The sequence below is a fragment of the Sus scrofa genome, chromosome 6 (genome assembly GCF_054392235.1).
Source record: "Sus scrofa isolate SSC_HxYL_T2T_F1_AM1 chromosome 6, Sscrofa_HxYL_maternal_Yorkshire_Landrace_v2.0, whole genome shotgun sequence".
Lineage (NCBI taxonomy): Eukaryota > Metazoa > Chordata > Mammalia > Artiodactyla > Suidae > Sus > Sus scrofa.
This window is the reverse complement of record NC_139388.1, coordinates 150,170,906-150,197,149: the sequence shown is the minus strand read 5'-3', so window position 1 is coordinate 150,197,149 and position 26,244 is coordinate 150,170,906. Positions and strand designations below refer to the sequence as shown.

At 35.0% G+C, this 26,244-nt stretch overlaps 1 protein-coding gene across 1 annotated transcript in view; it reads right to left on the bottom strand.

Annotated features, from left to right (window-relative positions):
* DNAI4 (dynein axonemal intermediate chain 4) overlaps positions 1 to 26,244 on the bottom strand; it is a 75,675-nt gene that overhangs the window by 1,868 nt on the left and 47,563 nt on the right. Inside the window, exons 9-16 of the mRNA XM_021096495.2 lie at positions 22,147 to 22,355; positions 17,701 to 17,787; positions 15,796 to 15,947; positions 14,391 to 14,548; positions 13,935 to 14,056; positions 11,007 to 11,105; positions 10,155 to 10,381; positions 7,553 to 7,709 (exon numbers count right to left, since the gene is read on the bottom strand). Coding sequence (XP_020952154.2) covers positions 7,553 to 7,709; positions 10,155 to 10,381; positions 11,007 to 11,105; positions 13,935 to 14,056; positions 14,391 to 14,548; positions 15,796 to 15,947; positions 17,701 to 17,787; positions 22,147 to 22,355 — 1,211 coding nt within the window. The remainder of the gene's footprint in view (positions 1 to 7,552; positions 7,710 to 10,154; positions 10,382 to 11,006; positions 11,106 to 13,934; positions 14,057 to 14,390; positions 14,549 to 15,795; positions 15,948 to 17,700; positions 17,788 to 22,146; positions 22,356 to 26,244) is intronic.

Below are 26,244 nucleotides of genomic sequence, written 5' to 3'. Positions count from 1 at the left end.
TGGTAAAGTGATCTTGAAGAAACCACTGATACCTAGAAATCTTAGATTCTTTGCATAATGGAAATACTTCCAAAGATTGTTATAAGAGGTGGATGAGCTAATGTAGGTGAAAGTTTTTATAAACTCTAAAGAATTATAAACGCCCTAGATAATACTGTGTAAGTTAGTTCCTGTCTTGCAGCCTATATTATACTCTCTCTGGCATTTCCTCATCGTTTAAGCTCTGAATCCCTTGCCAAGTTGCTTCTCAAACCTACTTATTTCTGCTTCAGTCTCTCACTTGGGCAAATATAAAAAGTTCTATAGTTTGCTCACAGTTGTATTCTTAGTGCTTAGAACAGACTCTGTCACATAGCACATATTCAGTAAATATTTATTGAATGAAGGGTCTGTTTTTCCTGTATTCAGTGTCTCTCATCATTAGTATATATAATTATACATTATTATATATTACATAATTATATATTATTACATATAATTATATATATTAATTCTGATATATATATAACATATATGTTTATATTTTTGAAGATTTCACTTATCTTTTGGTTTTCCCTTTAATTTGGAAAAAAAATGTCAATGCTCAAAGTACACAGGAAAACATGGCAAACATTTGTATACTGAAACATTTAGAAACAGTTTTTCAGAGTGATTCTCTGCAGACTGCCTCCAGAAAAGGAGTTGGTTCATGCAACTGAAATTGGCTTCTGCCAAGTGCTAAAACCATAATTCTGTTTGATGCAAGACTTATGCCCCCAGCAACCAAACCTCATTGTGCTAGAAAAGGAGTTGGTGCTTCAACAAATAAATGCTAATGTGGTGGTAAATCCTGTCCAGCTAGCTGTATCACAAAGTTGTAATTGCAAGCCTTGGACCCCAGCCCCCTGTTCATGTTGGACATGAGGCTGATGTTACCCCCTAACCATGAATCCTGAGTTGCTAGGATAGGGCAGGAGCCGATGTTCTGCCATGTCCTATTACAACGCTATTCTGGCCTTTGATCACACTGGGAGGGTCCAGAGTTTCAGAAATTATGTCACTTACAACCTCTACAGATCAAGGATCAAAGTCCTTCTGTTGTACAAAGCCATAGAGTGTGATGGCCAATGAGAATATGAAGAGGTGTTGTGGTCCTAAAATTGATATTGATCCTTCTCCATGGGTTTTCCTCAGTGAATACTACTTGATGCATAGGCTCTCTGGTACTTTGCCTTGTAAAGTACATATCTACCCCAAGTCAACAAATGTCATCTTTGTCTTGTATATTTTTAATAAAAGAAATAAAACTTTACTGGTAAACTCTCTTTGTACCCCTTCCCAATCCTATTCTTCCCTCATCTTTGATTCCCAGAGTCAATCTTTTATCATAAATTTGGTGCACATCTTTCCTGGGTCATGAAATCATGACTTTCAAAATTTTGATTAACTCTGGATAAGATTAATGGAGAAATTACAGGTCATAATGTAACTTGATAAGACATCTTGATAGGAAATAATGACTTGACATTAGTTACTTTGAGGCTTTAAATTACTATTACAATATTAGGATCCTCTGAAAAGCTGAGGGGTAAGTGTAACAGTTAAGCATGTGGTTAGTTGTAAGGAACATAAAACCTGATTAATAATTCTGTTTAATCTCTCAGAAATATAACCCTCAGCCTTTATTTTTTTTATTTTTTATTTTTTTGGCTGCGCCCATGGCATGTGAAAAATCCCAGGCCAGGGATCAAACCTGTGCCACAATAGCGAGTGGCGCCATTGCAGTGACAATGTCAGATCCTTAAATGGCTGCACCACAAGGGAACTCCAACTCTGAAACTTTAAAACATAATGGCCAAAAGGAATGCAAAACTTATGTGTATTATGAAACTAGATTTATTTACTAATGCATGGAATACATTTGTTAAAAGAAAATTTTGCCCACCAGCATTGGAATCATTAACACACACACGTTTGTCAAAAACATTCAGATTTTCCTAGCTTAGCTTTATGCTTGAAGAGCATACTGCTCAAAATAAAAGATGTTTCTAACTGATTCAACTCCAAACACAAAAATCAAACATTTGCTTTCACAATTCAGTCTATAGTCTTTCCATTTACTAACTAAAAATACGTCCAGGAAAGGACACAGTTTTGACTTTTGAGTTTAAATAATATTACATAAATCATAACATTTATTTCCCTTTCTACAGTCTGCTTTTGTCACTGAACACTGTGGTTTTTTACGATTTATTCAAAATTTGTCATATTGACACTTTGAAGTATACATCTACCATTTAAATTTCTATACTATAGTCACTCATGTGAGTATACCACATTTTATTTATCCAGTCTCCCAGTGATGATCATTTAGGTTGGTTCCAATTTATTGATATAGAAGCAAGGCTGTTATAACATTCTATTCTCATTAGCATGTCTTTCAGACGACTACTAACAAATTAAACAAAGCCCTGGGAGACAGACAGAATCCAAACAGAGGTCATTTAAACATCTAGAACAGCTGTAGTCCTAACAGTCCTTACTAGGAAAACTGTAGTAATTTGGAATTGACAACACAATAAATGAATGAACTGGAATCAATCAAGTGACCCAGTAACACATTCAGGGTGGCAGACTTCCGTGAGAAGAGGAACTATGCAGGTAATATGTAACTAGGCTTGAGGAGACATGGGCTTTAAGACCACACCATATGAAGGGCATTGACAAATCAGCTGGAAAATAGGGCTCAGCCTGGCAGCCAAGGTAGTCAGGAAAATGTCCTTAAACGTCTACCATCAATATGCATCTCAGTCAGGTGAGAAAATAATCTCCAAAATGACTTGGAATGTTTCATTTGTTTCTTCATTGGAAAAACATATTTTACCCTGAGAAGAGTAAGTACTGTGTATAGAAATAATGCAGTAAATCAAACAGGTAATTTCAATATTTTTTTCACTAAGAAATTGGTACATTCTTGGTATTTTAAATATTAGTTATATATAAAAGAATTTGTCTTAGATTGTCTAACAAAATATATTTGTGATTCCAATTTAAATGTGTGATTGGCTAATTGATTTAGACTTGTAATCATAGACTGAAATTTTATTAATTTGTAAAGAACATTGGAACATTTAAGAAAATTTAAGATTCAGCGTTCAGTATTTTGAATTTATTAATAGGAATTCCTTGAATATCTGAGATATTTTTTGCCCTAAGACAAGTACTTAAAAATCCAATAGAATAAATTTTTAAATGGAATTTAAAGAATTTAAAGAAATTTAAATGTTACAAAACTTAAAAGCATGGATTAAAATTTCCCAGACTTAGAATAATAAAGAGCTTAATGTCAACTAAATTTTTTAAAATTTTGTAACATATTTGAATGTGACTGGTTTAAGTGAAACTAGACTGGGTAATCTTCTCTGTGTAAAAAGTAAACATATAAAAACTCACATTGCTACCTTACACATGTCCCTGGGACACATGGGCAAAAGCATCTCTGTGGTATCACTGGCTTATATGGTATTTAAATTTTCAGTTTTATTGAATTGCTCCAAAGAGGTCATGCTAATTCATTTTCCCATGACCCTCGCATAAGAATTCTTAATTTCTAACTCTGCTAATACTGAATATTGGTTAATATTTTAATTTTTCTAAATCCAGTCAATATCAGCTTTATCATATAATTTAAATTGCATATTTCCTCATTATTAGGGAGAATGAATTTGCTTCCCAAGTTTATTTGATAATCTAGTTTCCTCTACTGTAAATTAGTATTTATATATTTACCCATTAAAAAAAAATTGTTCTTATTGTTTTATAAAAGTTCTTATATGTTGGATATCTAATATCTAATATCTTTTATATATCTTGGGAATTTCTTCTTCCAATCTGTTTCTTTTAACTTGGCATATGGAATCCTGAACAGAAAATGTTAATTTTGACATAATAATCATACAAAAAATAATTGAGGTTTACTGAGAGCTTACTATGTGCCAGTAAGAGTACTAATCACTTTGCATATATTAACTCAATCTTTCTAACAACCTTTGATTCTGGTACCAATATTATCTATCCCATTTTACAAATAATAGGAAAAAAATGAAAAAAATTAGAGGATTTGGGTTTTGTTTTGTTTTTTTTTAAATCTATCCTTGACCTTAAGTCATTAAGCCATTATCTTACATTTTCTTCTAGGAGTTATTTTTCACAAAGTCTTTAATCCATTTGGAGTTCACCATTGTTCAAAATGTGAGATAGGAATCTAATTTTTCCCCCTTTGTCACTTCTAGAAATCGTAAATGGCTTTACATAATCTCTGGAATAAAGGTCAAACTCCTCATCATGTCAGTCAGACATTTTCTGGTCCCAACTGACCCAATTGACCCTTTTTGTCACTTTTCTCTCAAACAGTCTCTTTACCAGTCAAAAAAAAAGTCTACTCAGTATTTCCCTAAAGTGCCTGGACCTTTTCAGTTCCAAACTTTGCTTCAGCCTTTCCTTCAGTCTGGAATAACAGTTCCACTCTCTTGTCTACAAGGGAAGATCCTAATTCCTCCAAAACATTGTTGCAATTTAATCTCCTATGTGAAAGCCTTCCCCAAAGCATTGTCATTTTTTCCTTTTCTTCTTCCTATTCTCCTTTCAAAAGTCAACTATTTCCCTGCCTGTGCTTCTATATGTTTGTTTATTATTTTGTTCTTTATGACTTGTTCATGTTTCTTGAGCATATGTTAGAAACCATATGCCTTTTGTTTGTAGGTTTGTTCATTCAGACTTCCACTCAATGTTTTTTGAATGCCTATTACGTATTAGCACTGTGTTAGATACTTAAGATACAAATTAGATACATAAATATACAAATTTCCAAGCAGTTCAAACTAGTAAGAAAGACACGTATGCAAAATACTATAATTTATGCTGGTAAATTACTGTAGTATTTGGTAGATACTACAGATAAATATATGGATGTAAAGAACCAACATGCTAATGCTCACAGATTTCTCTTACGCCACTACATCAACACCAACTAACAAAAATTTTAAAACAACTCAAGTACCCTCCCTATTTCCCCAAGTTCAGAGCTTATGAACAAGTTCTTGGAGCTCTTGTGGGATAGAACTGAAAGAACTGCAGAGATTAAAAAGGATAGATTTCAGCCTTGAGGCTATATTTAGCATTTGAGAGATATGGACAGAAGAAAAAGGAGGGCTATGAAGTATAAATTTGGATCCACTCTAATGTTTCTTTGAGAGATTTAAATAAAGAATATAATTCTCTTTGAATTTCTTTTGGCTATTGAGCTGCGTATCCTAAACAAGGTTCAATGTGGGCACAAACATCCCCATCTCGTTAAAATATCCTGTACTCAACGAATGTGAGAGAAATTGAAAATATTAAAGTGTTTTCTATCACATAAAAATAAGCTATTAAGGTTGCATTCTTCAGAGAAAACTAATTATGTAAAGAGACCAATCCAAATTTTAAAAAATTACTTTATGTAAAAATGATTTATAAAACAGATAAGTAAAAAAACTAAAATTCATCCATGATCCTACCTATAAGAAACAATGTTTCTAATATGTTGAATTTATTCTTAGTTTTTCAGTGCGTATTTAATCAACAAACATTTATTGGCTAACTACTATAAACGTCTGTACTAGGCCATAGGGATATAGCCCAGAACAAGAGATAAAATTCACTGTTTACATGAAGCTTATAATCTAGCTGTAAGAGACAGATGATTAACAAAATAAATCAATAAAGAATATGGCACATACAAAGTGTTATTGAGAAAAAATAAGTCATGGAAGAGCACTGGATAGGGAGTGGCAGGGAGAGCAGAGGTTGCAATTTTAAATAAGGTGGCCAAGGAAGACTTTATTGAGAAAGTAGCTTGAAGTGGGTAGAGGAACAAACCCTATCAATTTTAGGCAGAGGGAATGACAAGTACAAAGTCCCAAGCATGCTCATATGAACGTAGATTGGTATTTTCTGTTTGTTTAACATTTATAGTCCATATAGGACGTCACCTCCTACATATGACCCAAATCTAACAAGCACATCTGACTTTCCTGGTCATAGTTCTTTTTTGTTCGATATTTAGACAGTTTCCTTTTGCTTTTGCTTTTTCTTTTTTTTTTTTTTTTTTTTTTCTTATCCTATCACAAAACATGCTACAATTAATTTCTTGACTGCCTTCATGAATATTTCTGTAGGATAAAGTCCCCAAAGTGGATAGTCCTGGTTCAGATTGCAGAATTGCTTCCAAAGAAGTTATGCCAATTTATATTTCAGTGCTAAGTATAGGAAAGGACCTATCCTAGCAAATGTTTGCCAGTAATAAGCAGTCCAATTAAAAAAAAAACTTTGTTAATTTGATATATGAAAATGCTATCACATTTTAATTTAATGTAATGATTTTTTTATTTCCTTGCTAGTGAGGTTGAATTTTAAAATATATTTACTGGCCATTTTAAACTGATCCTGACTATAACTCATTCTTCTCCTGGAAGCTTAATGCTTTTCTACTTGATTTATGCTTATTTTTAACATTTTGACTATATTCATGGTAATATTTACCAGATTACTCACTAAAATAAAAATTTAAACATAAACAGAAAAAATTAAAAGCTATCTTGAAAAGAATGGGCATCTATATGGTGTATACACAAAAGAATATTACTTAGCCATAAAAAATGAAATTTTGCATTTTCAATAACATGGATGGACCTGGAGGGTATTATGCTTAGTGAAGTCAGAGAAAGACAAATACTATATGTTTTTACATATAGTGGAATCTAAAAAATAAAAAAACAAATGAATGAATGTAACAAAATAGAAACAGACTCATAGATACAGTAGGGAGAGGGAAGGGGAGAGAAGCAAGTTAAAGGAAGGGGATTAAGAGGTATAAATGACTAGGTATAAAATAAATGATATAAGGATATAATGTATAGCACAGGAAATATACCTGATATTTTATAGTAACTTTAAATTAAATATGACCTATAAAAATAATGAATCACTATGTCGTACTTATGAAACTAATATAACATTGTAAATCAACTATACTTTAATTTTTTTAAAAACAAACAAATAAATACATTTTAAAATAATGGGCAAAGAGTGATACTTATTTGCTTGTCAAAGTTTTGGTATTTGAAGATAAAAGTAAAGATAGAAGATAATACTAAGCCCTCAGAAACAAATGCCAATTTCAGGAATATTGGGTAATATCTAAAATATTATTTGTTGTAAAAGTCTTTGAATATTGGCAGTAAATAGTCCCAAGCCACACTAGGAATACTTTGAAGTTATTTCATATTAAGGTTTACAATTATTCTGCTCAATAACACTAAACAATGTTCTTATTTTGCAGATAAAGAACGTTAAGGCTCAAAGAAAATACGCCTAGAAGGTGCCATGGCTGGTAGGTAGCACTCTCAGGACTTACATTCTTTCCATTGCACCACACTCAAGGTACTTAAGAATGTAAATCTCTTGCATGACACAAAATTACAATGGAATAAAAATCATGAAATGACATAAAACTTTGACTTTGGAGTCTCACCCGGTTAGAATCCAAAGTAGTGGGCATATTTCTTAACTCATATACAGCAACTTGTCCATCGCTATCTCCCACCAGAAGGCAATCTGTTTGTTTGGCGAAGAGAACAGTTGTGAACTTGATTCCGGGGTTAGCAACATTCACAATCAGAGGGTCCAAACTGTAATGAAGTATTTTATTTGTAACTTTAGTTGTTGTTAATATGTTCTTTTTTGATACAGACTAAGAAAAGCCTGAGATATTTTATTTCATGTGACAAAAACCAAAAGCTTCTTTAAGTGTTTCCAAAAGCAAAATAACTACTTCTCACTCTTTATTCAATCAGAACTCTCATTATTTGTCAATAAACTAATTTCAACTAGATAAAATAAAGCAAATCACAATTAAGCTGTGAACTCATACACAGCTTGTGATGATTAATTTATACATTAACTGGGCTAGGCTATGGTACCCGGTTTGGCTAAACAGCAGACTACACATTGCTAAGAAGGTTTTTTTTTTTTCAGATATGATTAATTTAAATCAGTACAATTTGAATAAAGCAGATTGCCCTCCATAAAGGGAGTTGGCCTCATGCAATTTGTTGAATGCCTTAAAAGAAAAGATTGAGGTCCCTGAAATAGAATAAAATTCTGCCTCTAGATGGCCTTTGGACTCAAGACAGCAACATGAATTTCTCTGATGGAAATTCTAGCTTGCCAGCCCCAAGTGCAGACATGGTACTTGCCAGGCCCCACAGTCATGTGAGCCAATGTTTTTATACACCCTCCCCCCTCTTTTCTCTCTGTCACTTTATCTCTCTCTTTATTGGTTTCTGCTTCTCTGAAGATTCCTAAGCCCTTAAATAATAAATGCCTTCCTCAGAAGGATGTTTCAATCCAAATGAACTCTTGGAACATAAATGAATCCTCCGAACAAAAACCTCTCCTACTCTTAGTCATCTAAAGCAATGCACTGACACCCTTATGAAACAAAAGAAGCAGTCACTTGCATACTTCTGAAGAAATGTTGCCCTGAGAACTACAGTTTTACTAAAAAAAATAAAGTCAGAGGTGGGATCATTTAGGTAGCCACTTTACAAACTAGTCATCTCATACTCAAAAATAAATCGCTTTGTGTTGTAATCCTTGATTTTTGGTTCAATCTGTTTTATAGAACAAGCCATGACAAAATTTTGGAAGTTACTAAATTATTAACCTCTAGGAAAAAATTTTGTCATTACGAATAAACCTGTTGAATTTTATATCTTTTATTTATTTATTTTTATGTGGTTTTGTGTGTGTGTGTGTGTGCGTGTGTGTCTTTTTGCCTTTTCTAGGGCCACACCGCAGTACATGGAGGGTCCCAGGCTAGAGGTCTAATCGGAGCTGTAGCCACCGGCCTACACCAGAGCCACAGCAACACCAGATCTGAGCTGCGTCTTTGACCTACACCACAGCTCATGGCAACGCCAGATCCTTAACCCACTGAACAAGGCCAGGGACCGAACCCGCAACCTCATGGTTCCTAGTCGGGTTCATTAACCACTGAGCCAGGGAATTCCGAATTTTACATTTTTTTTTTTTTTTAAATCTTTTTAGGGCTGCACTCGTGGCCTATGGAGGTTCCCAGGCTAGAGGTTGAATGGGAGCTGTAGCTGCTGGCCTACACCTCAGCCACAGCAATGCAGGATTTGAGCCGTGTTTATGACCTATACCACAGCTCACAGCAATGCCAGGTCCTTAACCCTTACCCTAACCCTAACTCTAACCCTAACCTTGAACCTGCATCTTCAGGAATACTAGTCAGATTCATTTCTGCTGAGCCACGACGGGAATTCCTACATCATTTATTTTAAACAAGAAAGTATTTCCAAACTTCTTCTGCTAAGAACTTGCCTAGAAATCTACAATATTTTCCAACATTGAGATGCTGAAATATTAAAGGAGTAGAATCATTAAATACTTTATTCCAGTATTGCATAAACTTTCATATTAAGAAAGAAATATAGTCTAGACGACACCCTAATAACTTTCATGTAATACTTAAAATCAAAAATTTTAATTAAATGCATGCGCCTTCAAATATGCTTTAATATGAAGGATGAGAATATTATTAATAACAAAATATTAATTTGTTCCCTTTATCTTATTATCAAAAGTCTTTAGTTAAGAACAATAAGCTGATGGAATGATTGGCCAGCGGGTTCCTGCTGTATAGCACCCAATTCTACCCAACTGTGATGGTCTATATAGGAAAATAATTTGAAAAAGAAAAAAAAAAAAAGAACAATTAGCTGCCTCTTTGCATTCTCGCATAAACCAGGCAAAGAAAAAGAACTCAAGATATTTATTATATCCTCTATCAGCTTATAAATGTTTGAGGAGATGCAAGAATTAACCTGTTTTCATTTTAATATTTTTAAAACTATGTATGGTATAAGTGACTATTAACATTAATACATTATCCTGGTATATATCTTTATTCATAAAGGACTCTCACAGTGTAAACTATTACTTGTTTTAAAGTAATTACAGTCCTCTCTAACCAGTGTTGAAACTACCTTGTACCATTAGACTGAACTGCTTCTACTAGAAATATCTCCAAGAAAAACAGTAACACTTACGTGCTGATGTGAAGGTCCCAAATCTCCACTCTGGTCTCATTTGCAGCTGCAAATATATAGGGTGATTTCGGAGACCAGGAAATATCATAAACAACATGAGTAGTTGGATAAAAACTCAAAAATGGTTTGAGATTTTCATGTTGCCATACAATAACACCCCAATCTGCAGAACAGCTTAAGAATACATCATGACAAAATGGATTCCATGCTATTTTATACACTGGGCCCTGGAATTAGAAAAATAAATTATAATACATAGGTAAGTTGTATTTAACATCTTATGCTTTGTTTGACCAACAAATTGAAAGTCTCAGTTTTCTAAAACATTTATACATCATGCATTATTATGTGGGTGATATTTTAAGGTCATAAACTGAATTTATTCCCTAAATTATGAATACAGAAACACAAAATGTAGTTGATACCATACTCACTAAATATTAATAAATATTATACTACTTTAAAAAAGTATAAGGAGTATTAAGAAAAATAAAAAGAAAAAAAGGAGAAAACAAAGGAAACATAGTTGGAACAATTATTTTAAAAGGAGAGAATAGGTATATGCCAGAGACAATTTTACTTTGGGATTCAGCATGTTAACATAAGCAAAGTCATTTAGAAATAATAAAAGTTGTGACTTCCATAACTTACAAGACGAAATCAAGGGTATCTACAAGCCACATTAAATGCCCCACATATTATTGGTATTTTTTATATAAGAAAGCATGTAATTCAAGTTGTCTTTTTAACTCTGAAGTTGTAAATTATTGCATAAAAAATACTGTCTAATGATACTTTTTTGCAGAAATATTGCAAGAGAAAATGTTCCATACTTTTTATAACTAAACTAACCTTATGTCCTCTGTAAGTATCTAGATACTGCTCATTATATGAACAAGAACATTTGTGAATATGACCTTCTTCGGTGCCAGCCAAATAGATATTTGTGTCCTACGAAACACAAAAAATCAAAATGCATTAACTTGTGATATATTAGTAATATGCTAAAAAGAAGATTAGATGATTCAAGATCTCTTAAAATCAATTCAAGGACCAAAACTAGAAATATTGTCTTGAAGACAGCTGGCTGTTGTCTTTTCATTCTATTAAGATTTTACAATAATTAAACTACCTGAAGGACAATTGTGCAAAGAAAATACAGATTTTTTTTCTTTGCTAGATTAGAGTGACAACTTAGCATCCTATCTAGAAATTACCTGAACAAACACTGGCTTAAAATGAGGAAGAAACTTTCTAACATTTAGGGTTACCTGACAATGGAATTAACAGTCCAGGGAAGTGGCAAGTATTCTTTCATTAGAATTAATCAAAGAGAAAACAGATGACTTAACAAATAACTATTTATGGATATAATGCTGAAGAAATGATTCTTGCTAAGAATGAGAAATTGAACTAGATGGAGTCTTGGACATCTTTAAATGTATGTATCAAATGAGGATTTGAAATGTATTTTCTATAGCGAAATTATCGTCAAAAAGTCTGAAAGTCAATATTCTATGCCCTGGCTATATAAATTCATCATTGCCTAGGAGTGTTTTAGAGCTACAGAATCTCAAACCCTGCCCCAAACCCACTGAATCAGAATATGCATTTAACAAGATTTCCAAGTAATTTGTAAGTACACTGAAATTTGAGACTCACTGCTCTAGCATACACCAGTACTTAAGAATGCAACTGCTAGATCATAAAGTATAAATTTTTTTCGTAAAGTAGTATTATCAGTTTACCTTCAGCAGTATATAAAAGTTCTCTTTGACACACAGCTATATGCCTCCTATAAGAAACATACTAAATATAAAGACACAAATAGGTTAAATATGAAAAGATCGGAAATGATAAACCATACTAAAACTAGTTAAAAGAAAGCTAGAGTGGCTACGTTAATATCAGACTAAGTAGATTTCAGAGTAAATCATGCTACCAGTTATAAATAAGGTCATTTTATATTGATAAGGGAGTTGATTAATCAAGAGAACATGACAATCCTAAATATTTATGTACTCGAAGTTTCAAGGCAAACCAAAAACTCACAGAATTAGAAGGAAGGAAAGAAAAATTAACGATTATGGTCAGAGACTTAAATACCTTTCTCTCAATGACTGATGGAAGAAACAGGCAGAAAATCAGCAAGGATAAGTAAACTTGCTACCAACACCATCCACCAGCTGACATTCACAGAACATTCCACCCAACAGTAGCAGAATATACACTTTTCTCAAGTGCACAGGGAATATTTACAAGTAAAGATCACATTCTGGGCTTTTAAAACAAATCTCAATAAATTCAAAAGGATTCAATGTGTAAAAAGGTGGTCCTCTGATCATGATGGGATTGAATTAGAAAGCAACAGAAAGATCCTTGGAAAGGCCCAAACATTTGGAAACTAAATAACATCGTTTTAAACAACCTTTCAATCAAAGAAGAAATCAAAGGAGCTCTATGGATATATTGGGCCACCTAATTCTTCATTTGGAAGAAGGGAGGGCATTGGTTTCTTGTACGTTGTCAATGGATGTTTAGCAGCATTCCCTGACCTCTGCCCTCCAGATGCCAATAGCACTCCTCCCTCCTCCCCTCCTTCCACGGCTGCAACAGCCAAAATATCTCAAGATACTGTGAAATGGCCCTGATGGGAAACTACTCCCCTCCCTGACCACACTGAGAGCCAATGTTCTGGAGCCAAGTTGAAAGCAGATTTCAGGAGTTCCCGTCGTGGCGCAGTGGTTAACGAATCCGACTAGGAACCATGAGGTTGCGGGTTCGGTCCCTGCCCTTGCTCAGTGGGTTAATGATCCGGCGTTGCCGTGAGCTGTGGTGTAGGTTGCAGACGCAGCTCGGATCCCGCGTTGCTGTGGCTCTGGCGTAGGCCGGTGGCTACAGCTCCGATTCGACCCCTAGCCTGGGAACCTCCATATGCCGCGGGAGCGGCCCAAGAAAGAGCAACAACAACAACAACAACAAAGACAAAAAAGACAAAAGAAAAGCAGATTTCAGGAATTTGAAAACGAAGGTGGTTAGAATATGACTACAGTGGTAGAAGTGAAACATCACAAAGGCCTGAACGACCTTGAACAGTAGTAGGCTTGGACTACAAGGAGTAGGACAGTAAAACTTAAATATCATTTTAGTGATAGGGCAGAATAGAGTAAGAGCTCAAGTTGCAGTTTGTATAAGTAGGTGGATGACGGTATCACTAAAGAAATGATCGCATTACATATAATAGAAAATGGAAGTCTGTCATAGTGGCTGAATTTTCTGATTCCAAAGAACTTCCAAATAAAAAGAACTGGAAAAGTAGAACTTTACTAGCAGTGTCCTGCTTTGGTTTTGGTCTTGATGAGAGTGATCTTAAGTAGTTTTACTGATCCCCAAAATCATGACTTACCACTCGCATTGCGATATGGAGGTCTATATTGATATTGTAGACTTGGTTTCTAACAGCATGATAGAGCCGCAGAGTAACCAAAAAGGACAAGGAGGCACATTCAAGTTAAATGTGCAGTTGTAAAGATGATCCTAACACAGTTGCTCAGAAATATCAACCTTGCCTTTAGAAAGCAGATAAATGGCAGCCAACTGGAATGTGCCATTCTTCCTTAATTTGATACCTATGTTTATTATTATTATTATTATTATTTTTACTTACAAGAGACAATATTTATTAACATGTTGACCTTTGGTCTTGCTTTATATCTTAATGCACCTCAATTATCAGAAGTTTATATATGCAATAGTAAATAATGGATTGAAATAATTTACCTTGGGGTGAAAAGCAAAACACATTCCAGGAGCCTGTCGAGATATCAAAGCTTCCCCTTTCTTTTCCTTTTCCCCTCCCTTTTTGCTGCTTCCAGCAGTAGTTCGCCTCAAACGCATCAAATCTGTATTTAAAGAAAAAATACATAACTTATTTACCACATGAAAAAGTATTGTAGATGTAATATGTCCCTTCTACAAATAATATGATTTCTGCTACCTTCTGCAGGTCATTAGGTTAAAATTAGCACATACTAGAGCCAGATGTTCAGAAAAACAGTGATCAAGCTTAGTTTTTTTCTTATTTAGCCAAACCTTAGTTTGGCACCTCTTACATGTGGTTCACTAGGAATTTTTAATTCAGCACAGAACAAGAGAAAGATAATTGGATGTGTGTGTGGGTGTGTGTGTGGGGGGGGGTGTGTGTGTGTGTGTGTGAGGTGGGGGGATTTATTTTACCATGACAGTCCAGTCCTTTCCTTATAATCCATTTGGAGATTCTTCCATCTGCTGATATAGAAACTAGTATTTCTCTTTTGTCATCACCTGTGGTCCCTCGATCTTGTTCTATCCACTGTAGTTGCCATACAGGCCCCAAATGTTTTTGAGGTGACTCACTAAAACAGGGAAAAACACTAAGTATAAAATTATTACAATAATTTTTTTAAAGACTTAGAGTATAAGGACAGTTCCCTAGAGTATCATGGCCTACTTATAGAATGATGCTTTTATTGTTCAAAACTGGACTTTTATTTCAAATATTTTGAAAAACAGGAAAAAAATCACTTTGCTAATATTCACTGACATTTTTCTCATTTCTTACAAAAGGAAAATTTTACTGCCTTTAGTTATATTAGCTATCATTACAGAAATACAAAAGCAAATATTTCTTTTCAGAATTTACTTCTGTTACTCTATTGATTAATTTTTTCCTAGTTGTGTGTAAATTTGGTTTATTTTAGACACATTGAATAGAAGTATCTCTATCTTTATAAGGATACATTTCATGGCTTCAGTGATGAAGTTTGTCTCATTTAAGTAAATAGTTATCTCACCCTTCTTCCTATATTTCAGCACTGCCCACTGGCTTGATTCCCTCTAAGGCTGAGATTTAAAATTTTTCTGAAGAATGAAAATCAATTCTCAGACTACTATTTTTCTATCACATTAGTGGGCTGCTTTGCTCCTATTACTGACTCCCTTGATTTTTTTATGCAAACCTTCCAAAGCTCTGAATTTTTTGAATCTAAATATCTTTGATTATTCAGTAAAAGTTATGGACCCTCTTCCAGGAAACAAGCGCCAAGGCTCCTGCTTTCAAATCTGTGCAGATAATTTAAAAACTAAGTGAAGGAACACCTGCTTTATTTCCAGTTCATGTTAAGTTTATTCAAACACTAATGTAAATATACCACCTCATTTTTGCTCCATTGGTATCCGGTTTATCATAAAAACCTAAGATATCTTCAATATCTTTCACCTTTAACTTTTTAATTTTCTCAATATGACTCATTCATTCATTCTTAATTAAACACTTACTATAAACCTGTAATATGTGTGACATTATGTGACATACTGATTTGTTAATTATACAGCAATAAAGCTGGAAAAACTTCTTTAAAAAATTTAAAGAATGAGTATAAACTGTCAAGCCAAAGGAATTTTGTTGGTGGCTGGGTAGAGAAGATGATAAGGAAATATCAGGGCAAAGCATTCCAGATGGAGAGACAATATGAGGAATTATTGTTTGAAAAATAATGGTATCACTCTCAATAACAATATAAACATTCACTCAAATAACATTAATTTTTTTTCACCCTAAAAAAGCACATATTAAATGTTTATCTAATTCTTGGATTCTCACCTACTATCCAGAACTGGAACATCACTGTTGCTCTGTACATTATAAATTGCAATAGTGCCATTGTGATAGCCAACTGCTAAAAGGTTAGGTGATCCAATTGAAAAATCCACAGAAGTAACTCCACATGGACTCTGATAAGTACGTTCCGGCCACTAAATTAAAAAAAAAAAAAAAAACTTACTACATTTTAAACTTGGTTTTATAGACCACAGGTAGGTAGGGTAAAATGGTGGCTGAAGACTCGGCTAGTGGCAGTGGGATGTGAGAAGAGAATCTACATTGAGTTACTTCTCTTTTCCTAAATTCCAGTGTAGATGAGAATAAAGCTTCAACTGGCTATTTCTTTTATTTGGTAAATCCTCAGAGCTCAATAACTTCGAGAAATACAACATAGGTTTCTACAGTAACTACCATTTCAACAAGATTTGTATGATTATCACAGGTCTCCCTTCTTAAAGATATAAATAATGGACACCAAATAAATTATCCCACATAATTCCCATTTTCTAGTGTCTGTTTCAGATGCCTGTATTATCTAATCATTTCTAAACAAGGATAGAAGATGCTTTAAAACTCCTGAAGTTAGTCTTTTCTGTAGAGAGTTTTACTGTTTTGTTTTACTATCTAGTCTAAATCCGTTCTTGTTTCTAACAACCCACATGTAGAAGAAGATAATCTGATGATGAGAGCTCCTATGTCCATCCTTCCACATGTCTAAAATTGCTTCTTTCTTTCTTTTAGGCTACATAAACCCAGCTTCCTAACAGACTTGGGGTTATTTATAAAAATTGTAATCATTCTTGTATGCTTTTCCGATTTTGTTCTAAGTTTTCCACTTTACATTTCAGTTGCGAAATAAAACCAAAGGTAAAACTTTAAAGTAACAGATTGACTAAGGATGGAGGATGGCAACAATCTATATTATAAATGATAAGAAGCTATTCAGATACCCAGAAGCAACCCAGGATTAAATGAAATAATTTTTAAAGAATTTGCACTTAGGAGTTCCTGTCGTGGTGCAGTGGTTAACAAATCCGACTAGGAACCATGATGTTGTGGGTTCCATCCCTGGCCTTGCTCAGTGGGTTAAGGATCCGGCATTGCCATGAGCTGTGGTGTAGGTTGCAGACGCGGCTCGGATCTGGCGTTGCTGTGGCTTTGGCGTAGGCCAGCGTCTACAGCTCCAATTTTGTTCTAAGTTTTCCACTTTACATTTCAGTTCCCTAGCCTGGGAACCTCCATATGCTACAGGTACAGCCCTTGAAAAGACAAAAAAAAAAAAAAAAAAAAAAAGAATTTACGCTTATATATTTATAAAGAATTTACAAATATATTCTTCTTCATAACAGGTAGGAATAAACAATTATGGTTTAGTCCTGCATCATCAGATCTAGCAGAACATAGTAAATTTTTGTTTGTTTGTTTTGTTTTGTTGTTTTTGTGTTTTAGGGCCGCGCCTGCAGCTTATGGAAGTTCCCAGGCTGCAGGTCTAATCGGAGCTGCAGCTGCCAGCCTACACCACAGCCATGGCAACTTGGGATCAGAGCCATGTCTGCGACCTATGCCACAGCTCACACAACGCTGGATCCCTGACCTGCTGAGCAAGGCCAGGGATCGAACCCATATCCTCATGGATACTAGTCGGATTTCTTTCCACTGCGCCACAATGGGAACTCCATAAAAGAACATAGTAAATGTTCAATAAATAGTTATTAAATGGATTTATCCTATAAAGTATAACAACAAATTTTAATTGTTTAATTGTTACAGATTTAAACCGAAGAAAATAAAGTCTTGCTTGATCAAATTTTCTTGACTTTAATTATCAGATATGACTATCTACTTCACAAGAATTATGACAGCATTTAATGAGATAAAAGCAGGTCTTAATCCTGTTTGAGTTACCATGGGATTCTTTATTGACCAGCAGCAAGCCAATCCTCTTTTTTGCTCCTTAAATCCAAAGTTACCATAGCCAACAGCCAAAAGATCCTGAAAACCAGAAAAATTCAAAATAAGAGAGGACAACGTAAAAATATCAGCAAATATATAAAGATGCATATTAGTGAACTATGTTAAAAACAGTGATGACATTCCAATTGAGGTCAAAAAATACCAGTATACCATCTATTTTTACTCTATATTTCCATCTTCCTATGAAAAATCGTAATAATAATTGCATTTTCAGACTGAAAAATAAGTACTCAAAAAACCCCAATTGTTCACAAACTCTTTTACATAGTGAGATAATCTTCAAAAATTATTATTACATTATGATGTCTTACAGGGTTTTTTTTTTTTTTTTTTTTGTCTTTTTTGCCATTTCTTGGGCCGCTCCCATGGCATATGGACGTTCCCAGGCTAGGGGTCAAATCGGAGCTGTAGCCACCAGCCTACACCAGAGCCACAGCAACGTGTTATCCAAGCCGCATCTGCAACCTACACCACAGCTCATGGCAACGCTGGATCCTTAACCCACTGAGCAAGGGCAGGGATTGAACCCGCAAGCTCATGGTTCTTAGTCGGATTCGTTAACCACTGCGCCACGACGGGAACTCCTCTTACAGGATTTTAATAGTGACTTAATCATTTCAAATATAAAATAAAAGACATTTAAATTTAGAGGTGGGTCCCAAGGACTGAGTTGTGTCTCCTTCCCAAAGAGTCATATGCCGAAGTCCTAACCCCTAATAACATGTGAATATATTTGAAAATAGGCATAGGAGGCAATAAAGGTTAAATGAGGTCATGAAGGGTGGGTCCTAACCTGATGAAATTTAGTTCCTTACAAAAAGGGGAAAAGACACAAGAGCTCTTTCTCTCCCCCATTCAAAGAAACAGCAAGTCAGCAAGAGAGCCTGGAACCAAACCCAGGAACCAAGTCAGCTGGAACCTTTATCCTGGACCTTCCAGGCTCCAGAACGGTAAGAAATAAATTTCTATTATTTAAGCCATTGATTTCCAGAAACGCTTATAAAGTTGACGTGTGAACAACATGGATTTGAATCTGCAGGTCCGCTTATATGCAGATTTTTTTCAATAAATACATTAATTTTTTTAGAGATTTGAAACTGCTGGAAAAATTCACAAACTGCATAACCTGAAAATATCTAAAAAATTAAGAAAAAGATTTGTCATGAAAGCATAAAATGTATGTAGGTAGCAGTTTATCCTTACATAGGCATAAGATAAGTGATATTTAATATGAAATTAATAATGTGTTAGTTTTTCTTTTTTGAAATTGAAACTGATTTATTTTTTTACTTTTATTTATTTATTTATTTATTTTTCATTACTAAAATTTGATGTTTGTTTTTCTTTTTTTTATTTCTTTATATATATATATTTTTTTTCTACTGCACAGCATGGTGACCCAGGTATACATACATGTATACATTCTTTTTTCTCACATTACATGTTTCATCGTAATTGACTAGACAGAGTTCCCAGTGCTACACAGCAAGATCCCATTGCTAATCCATCCTGAAGGCAACATTCTGCATCTTGTTTTTCTCTCATTGTTTTATAACTTTGCTTTCAAAGAACTGTATTGCTGTACAGTGTGCCTCTCCCTCATAATTAGAGAAACTGTACATCAGCCTGTTATCACAGGTAAGTAGCTTTTTTAAGTAACAATGTTTCCAATACTATATTATGAATATGACTGTAATACTATATGTCATAAAAATTTTGTAATGATTCATGGATTAGTGTATAGTCTAGGCTATCCTGAAGCAATCATATTAATTTCACTAGGCTACCATAAAGCAATCATACTGCTGCTGCTTCATTATCAAAACATAAATGATTACACCTGTAAATAAATATGAATTTATTTTTCACACTATCCTTTCATTTTTGATGTCTCATGGTAATAATACTTGTAACATCCTCAGTGTTTTGTATCACGTAAGACAATATCAGTGAAGGAACTGACAATTCATCTGTTAAGCAGATGACACTAAATACTATTGATAAATACAGTACAGTACTATAAATGTATTTTCTCTTCCTTATGATCTTCTTAATAACATGTTCGCTTCTCTAGCTTACTTCAAGAATAGCATATAAGACATATAACACACAAAATATGTGTTAATTGACCACTTGTTATTGGTAAGGCTTCTGGTGAACAGTAGGCTATTAATAGTTAAGTTTGGGGGGTATCAAAAATTATGCTTGTATTTTGAACTGCGTAGAGGGTTGGCACCCGTAACTCCTATCTTGTCCCAGGTCAACCTCCTAAGTACATATGGACAAAAGTTTAACGATCAACCGAACACAGCCTCCCCTTTGTAATTACGAAGATTACAAATACAGTCCTGCCACCACCCTATCTTTAAGCCAACACCATTTCTCCGCAGTTCCCTCTGCCTTAAAATACTCTTCACCCACTACCCTTTTTCCCTTGACAGCGACAAACTTTCATTCGTTTCTTCTAGGCTCAACACAGGTGTCACTTTAAGAAGCGTTCACAAGCCTCTCTTACATGTTCTTATAGCATTATCTATTTTCTTTATTAAAGCACATAGGAAATTATTATATGGTCAGGCCTATGTGTGAGTAAATTACTATTGTACCTCTATGCTTTAACAGAGTTCCTGGCACAGAGTGACTATTCAATAAATATTTGTAGAATGAACTAATAAACATGATAGATGCCATCTGTCATGTCGTTTTTAGCTTCATCCAAAATTAATTTATTCTCAATAGCAATATATTCATTTTTCAAATACTAGTATATTCAGTTTCTGACTCATTTGCCTTTATTGTATGGTTATTATTGATTTAAATTTCACTTATCTATACGATGTTCCCAAATTTAGCTTTATAAAGGCAAATCTGCACTAAAAGTGTTTTATTTTATTCAAAAATAATTTAAGTCATGTGTTACGTAGCTTTCAACAAAAATGATAATAGGTTTTTAATAGCCATAACAACTATCATGTTTGCACAGAGCACCTTATAAGGTATAGCCATAAAATAATAAGGCTAATTCTTTTTTTTCTTTTTGGCATCTTGGAGTACGCAGGCTAAGGATTGGATGGTGCCACAGCAGCGACCCGAGCCACAGTGGTGACAACGCCAGATAAACCACAGCACCAGCATTAAACTCCAGTAAGGCTAAGTCTTAAACATGTATAATATAAGGCAGTTTAAGCAAACAAATTAGTATTGACTACTTTACAAATACCCCTATTTATTCCAAAGATACTGCCATGACACAAAACCTTTTCAAAATCACTAATTAAGAATCATGTTTTCAGAACCAGTTTATAAACCCTAAGAAAAAATGTCTCATTACTCTGTGATCACCTCTTTTTAACAAGCAAACATATCGTTCCCCAGCCTGATGATTCATCTGATTTGCCTCGAGATGATTTTTGACAGTGCAGGAATTAAGAATAAGAACTCCAGAGCTAGATATCTGTTTCACTAATGGGTTGTGTAACATTGGGCAAATTATTTATCCTTTATGTGCTTCAGTTTTTTCATCAACATAATGAGGAAAATAGTGCCTAACTCAAGAGTTGTGTTAATACAAACATAACATTTACAATAGCGCCTGCTACATAGTAAGTGCTATTTAAGTAATTGCTGCTATTAGCAGCAACAGTATTTTCAGGAATCTCAAAATTATTTTTCACACTTTCAGGATCATTGCATTAAGTATATACTTACAAATATGATTACATTAAGGAGAATAGAAATTTGGGTACGTGAGTTTGGTACATGTTAAAGTAAATCAATATACATTATCTTCTAGTTTACTTCCGAATATCTGATATAGATTCAGAGAATGCCACATCCCAAGCACATCTCCTAAAATAAAAATGGTGACCTTTTAATATTAAGGGAGAAAAATATTATTTTGTAACTGTTGGCATTTTTCCCTTTTTATTTATTTATTATTATTATTATTATTATTTTGTCTTTTTGCCTTTTTTAGGGCCGCTCCCACAGCATATGGAGGTTTCCAGGCTAGGGGTCGAATTGGAGCTGTAGCCACCAGCCTGCGCCAGAGCCACAGGAACACAGGATCCGAGCCGCGTCCTCGACCTACACTACAGCTCACAGCAACACTGGATCCTTAACCCACTGAGCAAGGCCAGGGATCGAACCCACAACCTCATGGTTCCTAGTCGGATTTGTTAACCACTGTGCCAGGACGAGAACTCCAGCATTTTCCCCTTTTTAAAACATGAACTTGTTTTCAGAAGCATTTTAAAACTACAGGTTATGTCAACGTAAATCTCTTGGCTAATATCTGTGGGAAAAAATTATTCTTTAGTACCGGACAAGTGCTGTTAAATGCTAGAGATAGAATTGTTAAAATGTTTGATAACTTACTGGATTTGTTTTATTCCAGGTAAGGCTGCTCACATTAAGTCCTTTGGTTAAGTCACAAGAAAACGACCAAAGGCGTTCCAAATTGGCTGGTATTGTTGATTGTTCTGAACCTATTTCTATTTCTTCTTCCTCTTCTTTCTTAGCCTCTTCTTCTACCTCTTCAAGTTTTTCACCTTCTAAAAAGTCTTCAGGGTCTTCAGGTTCCGGTTCTGAAATTAAATCAAATAAAAAGAAGATCGTGTGCTCTATACCTACAGGAATCTGCCAAGGTCTCCAAAAAGCATCTCTATCACTGACCCCTCAGGCACTGCTACTACTCATCATGGCCCAAGTGACAGGGAATAGCTGCCTGACCCTGTTGCAGAATATTCTGTTGTTCTAGGCTCCACATGAAGATAGCAGCATTTCAGGCCGCTCAGTAAATGGACAGGGGTAGCACATCCAAATGAAGAATATGCTGAGTCTAAAAGGCAAAGAGGTCCACAAGGCATTGTGTCTTTTTTTTGTTGTTGTTTGAAGAGGAACTGGCTGCAGTAACTTATCTTCAACTTAGAAGGAATATCTTGATCTATTCCAGGCCACTGGACCCTTGGAAATTTCAGTGAGGTGGAAGACCCCCAAAATTTTGTCAGACTTTTCTCTCATCTTTTGACACGCAAATGTCTTACCAGCAAGTCTACTTCTTGTTCACTAGGCATAATACCATCAATGTAACAGACCAGAGAGATGTCTTGCTGAAGGTAAATCTCCCACAGACTAAATTATGGCATAAATCTTAGGACTGGATATATCCCAGAGTAGAACAGTGAAGATCCATAAGACCTGGCCAGTGGAAAGCAAATGGCTTCTGCTGGTTTTACCAACAGGTGCTGAGGGGGAAAAAAAGCATTCATCGTATCAATAGCTACACACCAGTTATCATGAGATGTGTTAATTTTCTCAGGCAATGAAACTCCATCTGAAACAAAAGCTGCAACTGGAGTCTCCACTTGTTTAAGTTTACAATAATCCACCATTATTCTCAAGATCCTTGTGTGTTCTATGCAAGCCAAATAGATGAATTGAATAGTGGGATTTGACATTCTTTCATATTTCAAGACCTTGATGGTAGCACTCATCTCTGAAATCCCTCCAGAAATGTGGTATTGCTATGGTAGAGGTGGCTCTAGTGGCTTCCACTTAGACATTTCCTACCATATTAACCCTCATTCCACCGGTCAAGGATCGAATGTGAGGATTCTGCCAGTTCCTGAATATTTCTATTTCAAGTACACATTCTGGAACAGAAGAAATAACCATAGGATGATTCAGTGGACCCAATGTGAGACAGGCCTGAGCTAAAATTCCATTGAGCACCTGGCTTTTATAAGTCTTACTCTGACTAAAGGACCCCAATGATGTTTTGGGTTTCCAGAACGCAGAGCCATTATTTAGTAATCCCTGAAATTTCTGATTATTTCTTCTCACACAATGCATAGTCATCCTGGTAAAAGGCTATAGGTCCCTATGGGGGAAGCTGGGATAAATATTAACGGTATACATTCTTAACAATTTAGTGTGATACTTTCTCAAAGGGACACAGCCTACCCTCATTCAAGAAATTCTGATTCTATAAACTGGCTCAAGTCTAGGAATTGGTTAAGAGGTTGTACCTGTGTTTTTTGGTGTTTCAATTTAGACTTCTGCTCACTTGACCTAGAACTCTTCCACTTATACAGATTAAGTAAGAATTTACAAGAAGTCTTTCTGTTATGGGCTGAATTGTTTCTCCCCAAAACTCATACATTGAAGCCCTAAGAATGAGTGCTTTATTTATTTATTTATTTTTGCTTTTTTAGGGCCACACTCACGGCATATGGAGGTTCTCAGGCTAGGTGTTGAATCAGAGCTACAGCTGCTGGCCTATGTCACAGCCAAACAGCAGCAATGCAGGATCCGAGCTGCATCTGCAACCTACACCACGGCTCACAACAACGCCAGGTCCTTAACCCACTGAGCAAGGCCAGGGATCGAACCTGCAACCTCATGGTTACTAGTCGGATTGTTTGTCCTGCACCACAACGGGAACTCCACGCTTTAGCACGTAATGGTATTTTGAGACCAGGGCTTCAAAGAGGTAAGTAATTAAGTTAAAAATTAAGCCATCAGTGTCAGACCCAATCCAATATGATTGGTATGCTTATAAGAAGAGGAAATTTAGACATGCTGAGAGACACTAGAGATGCACACAGAGAAAACAGACCACATAGAGGCAGCTAGAGGGTGGCCATCTGCAAGCCAACAAGAGAGGCCTCAGATGAAAACAACCCTTCGAGGATGTTGGTGCGCCCCTTAACAAATTTACTTCTCACAACTGCGGTGAAATATGTGATATCTGGACCCTCCTGGAGTGAGTGAGCAGGCCGTCATGTTAAACCCACTCTAACATTACAACATCCATAAATCTTTGGATACCTTTTTCTTGGTATGTAGCATACCAAGGCAGTTCTGCCACTTCAAATCCACTTTGTGAAGGCCATATTTTGATCCATTATCAGTCAACCCCAAAACAAACTCTTAAAGCCAATTCTAACCCCTTGGATTCTAACGTTGTATCCAGACTCTCTCATTAGTGGAGTCATATTAATAAATTTGATATTATGATCTGACTTTATATTCTTTCCATCATTATCCTACACTTTTAATACCTATTTCCACCTATATTCCTCAGATCTCTGCCTGTATAAATTAGAAAACTCAGCAGTCAATTCTCCAAGAAGTTATAGCAAACAAAATGTGTATATACCTAAAAACTCCAAAATACATGAAACAAATAAATAAACAAAAACCAACAGCTCTGAAAGGAGAAGTAAAAAAATATGCAATTGTAGTTGGAGATTTCAATACTCCTCTGTCAAGAAATGGTAGGACAAGTAGGCAGAAAATCAGATGATCTGAACATCACTATTAACCAACTTGATCTGACATTTATAGAACACACCATCCAAAGACACCAGAATACACATGTTCTTCTCAATTGCCATAGCACATTCCTTAAGATGGAACATATTATGAACCATAAAGCAACCTTAACCAAAAAAAGAAAGAAATCATATAAAATATACTCTCATACCATAATATAATTAAATTAGAAATCTTGCTAGAAAATCCCAAAATATTTGCATATTAACACATTTATAAATGACATGTGTCAAAAAATTCTCAAAAGAAATTTTTACTTTATTTTAATGAACTGAAAATATAACATATAAAATCTTATGAGATTCAGCTAAAACACTGCTTTCTAAGCATATATGAGCAAAGAAAGTTCAGTATATATCTCACATATGACCTACCCATTCTACTCCTAGGTATTGACCCAAGAAAAATGAAAGCAAATGTCCATACAAAGACTGGTATACCAATATTCATTCCAACTTTATTTGTAATGGCCCAACCTAGAAACAGATATCAATCAACAGGAGAAAGGATAAGCACAGTATAAGATATTTGCACAATGCAGTACTAGTCAGTGATAAAAAAAAAAAGAATGAAAAATTGATACATGCAATCACACAGATAAATCTGAAAATAACTTTGCTGAGTAAAAATAAGTCAGATAAAAAAGAGTGCATAATGTGTGATTACCTTTATATATAAAATTCTAGAAAATGCAAATAGGTATATAAAGCAGACCAGTAGTTTCTTAAGGATGGGGGAAGGGCAAAGAAGAACTAGAAGGAAGGAGTATAAAAGACATTTAAAAAAGAGCTTGTATCCAGAATATATAAAAATGAACTCCTACAACTTGATTTTTAAAAAGACATCTCAATTTTAAAATGGGCAAATAGGAGTTCCTGTTGTGGTGCAGTGGTTAACAAATCCGACTAGGAACCATGAGGTTGCGGGTTCGGTCCCTGCCCTTGCTCAGTGGGTTAAGGATCCGGCGTTGCCATGAGCTGTGGTGTAGGTTGCAGACGCAGCTCGCATCCCGCGTTGCTGTGGCTCTGGTGTAGGCCGGTGGCTACAGCTCCGATTCGACCCCTAGCCTGGGAACCTCCACATGCCATGGGAGCGGCCCAAGAAATAGCAACAACAACAACAACAAAGACAAAAAAA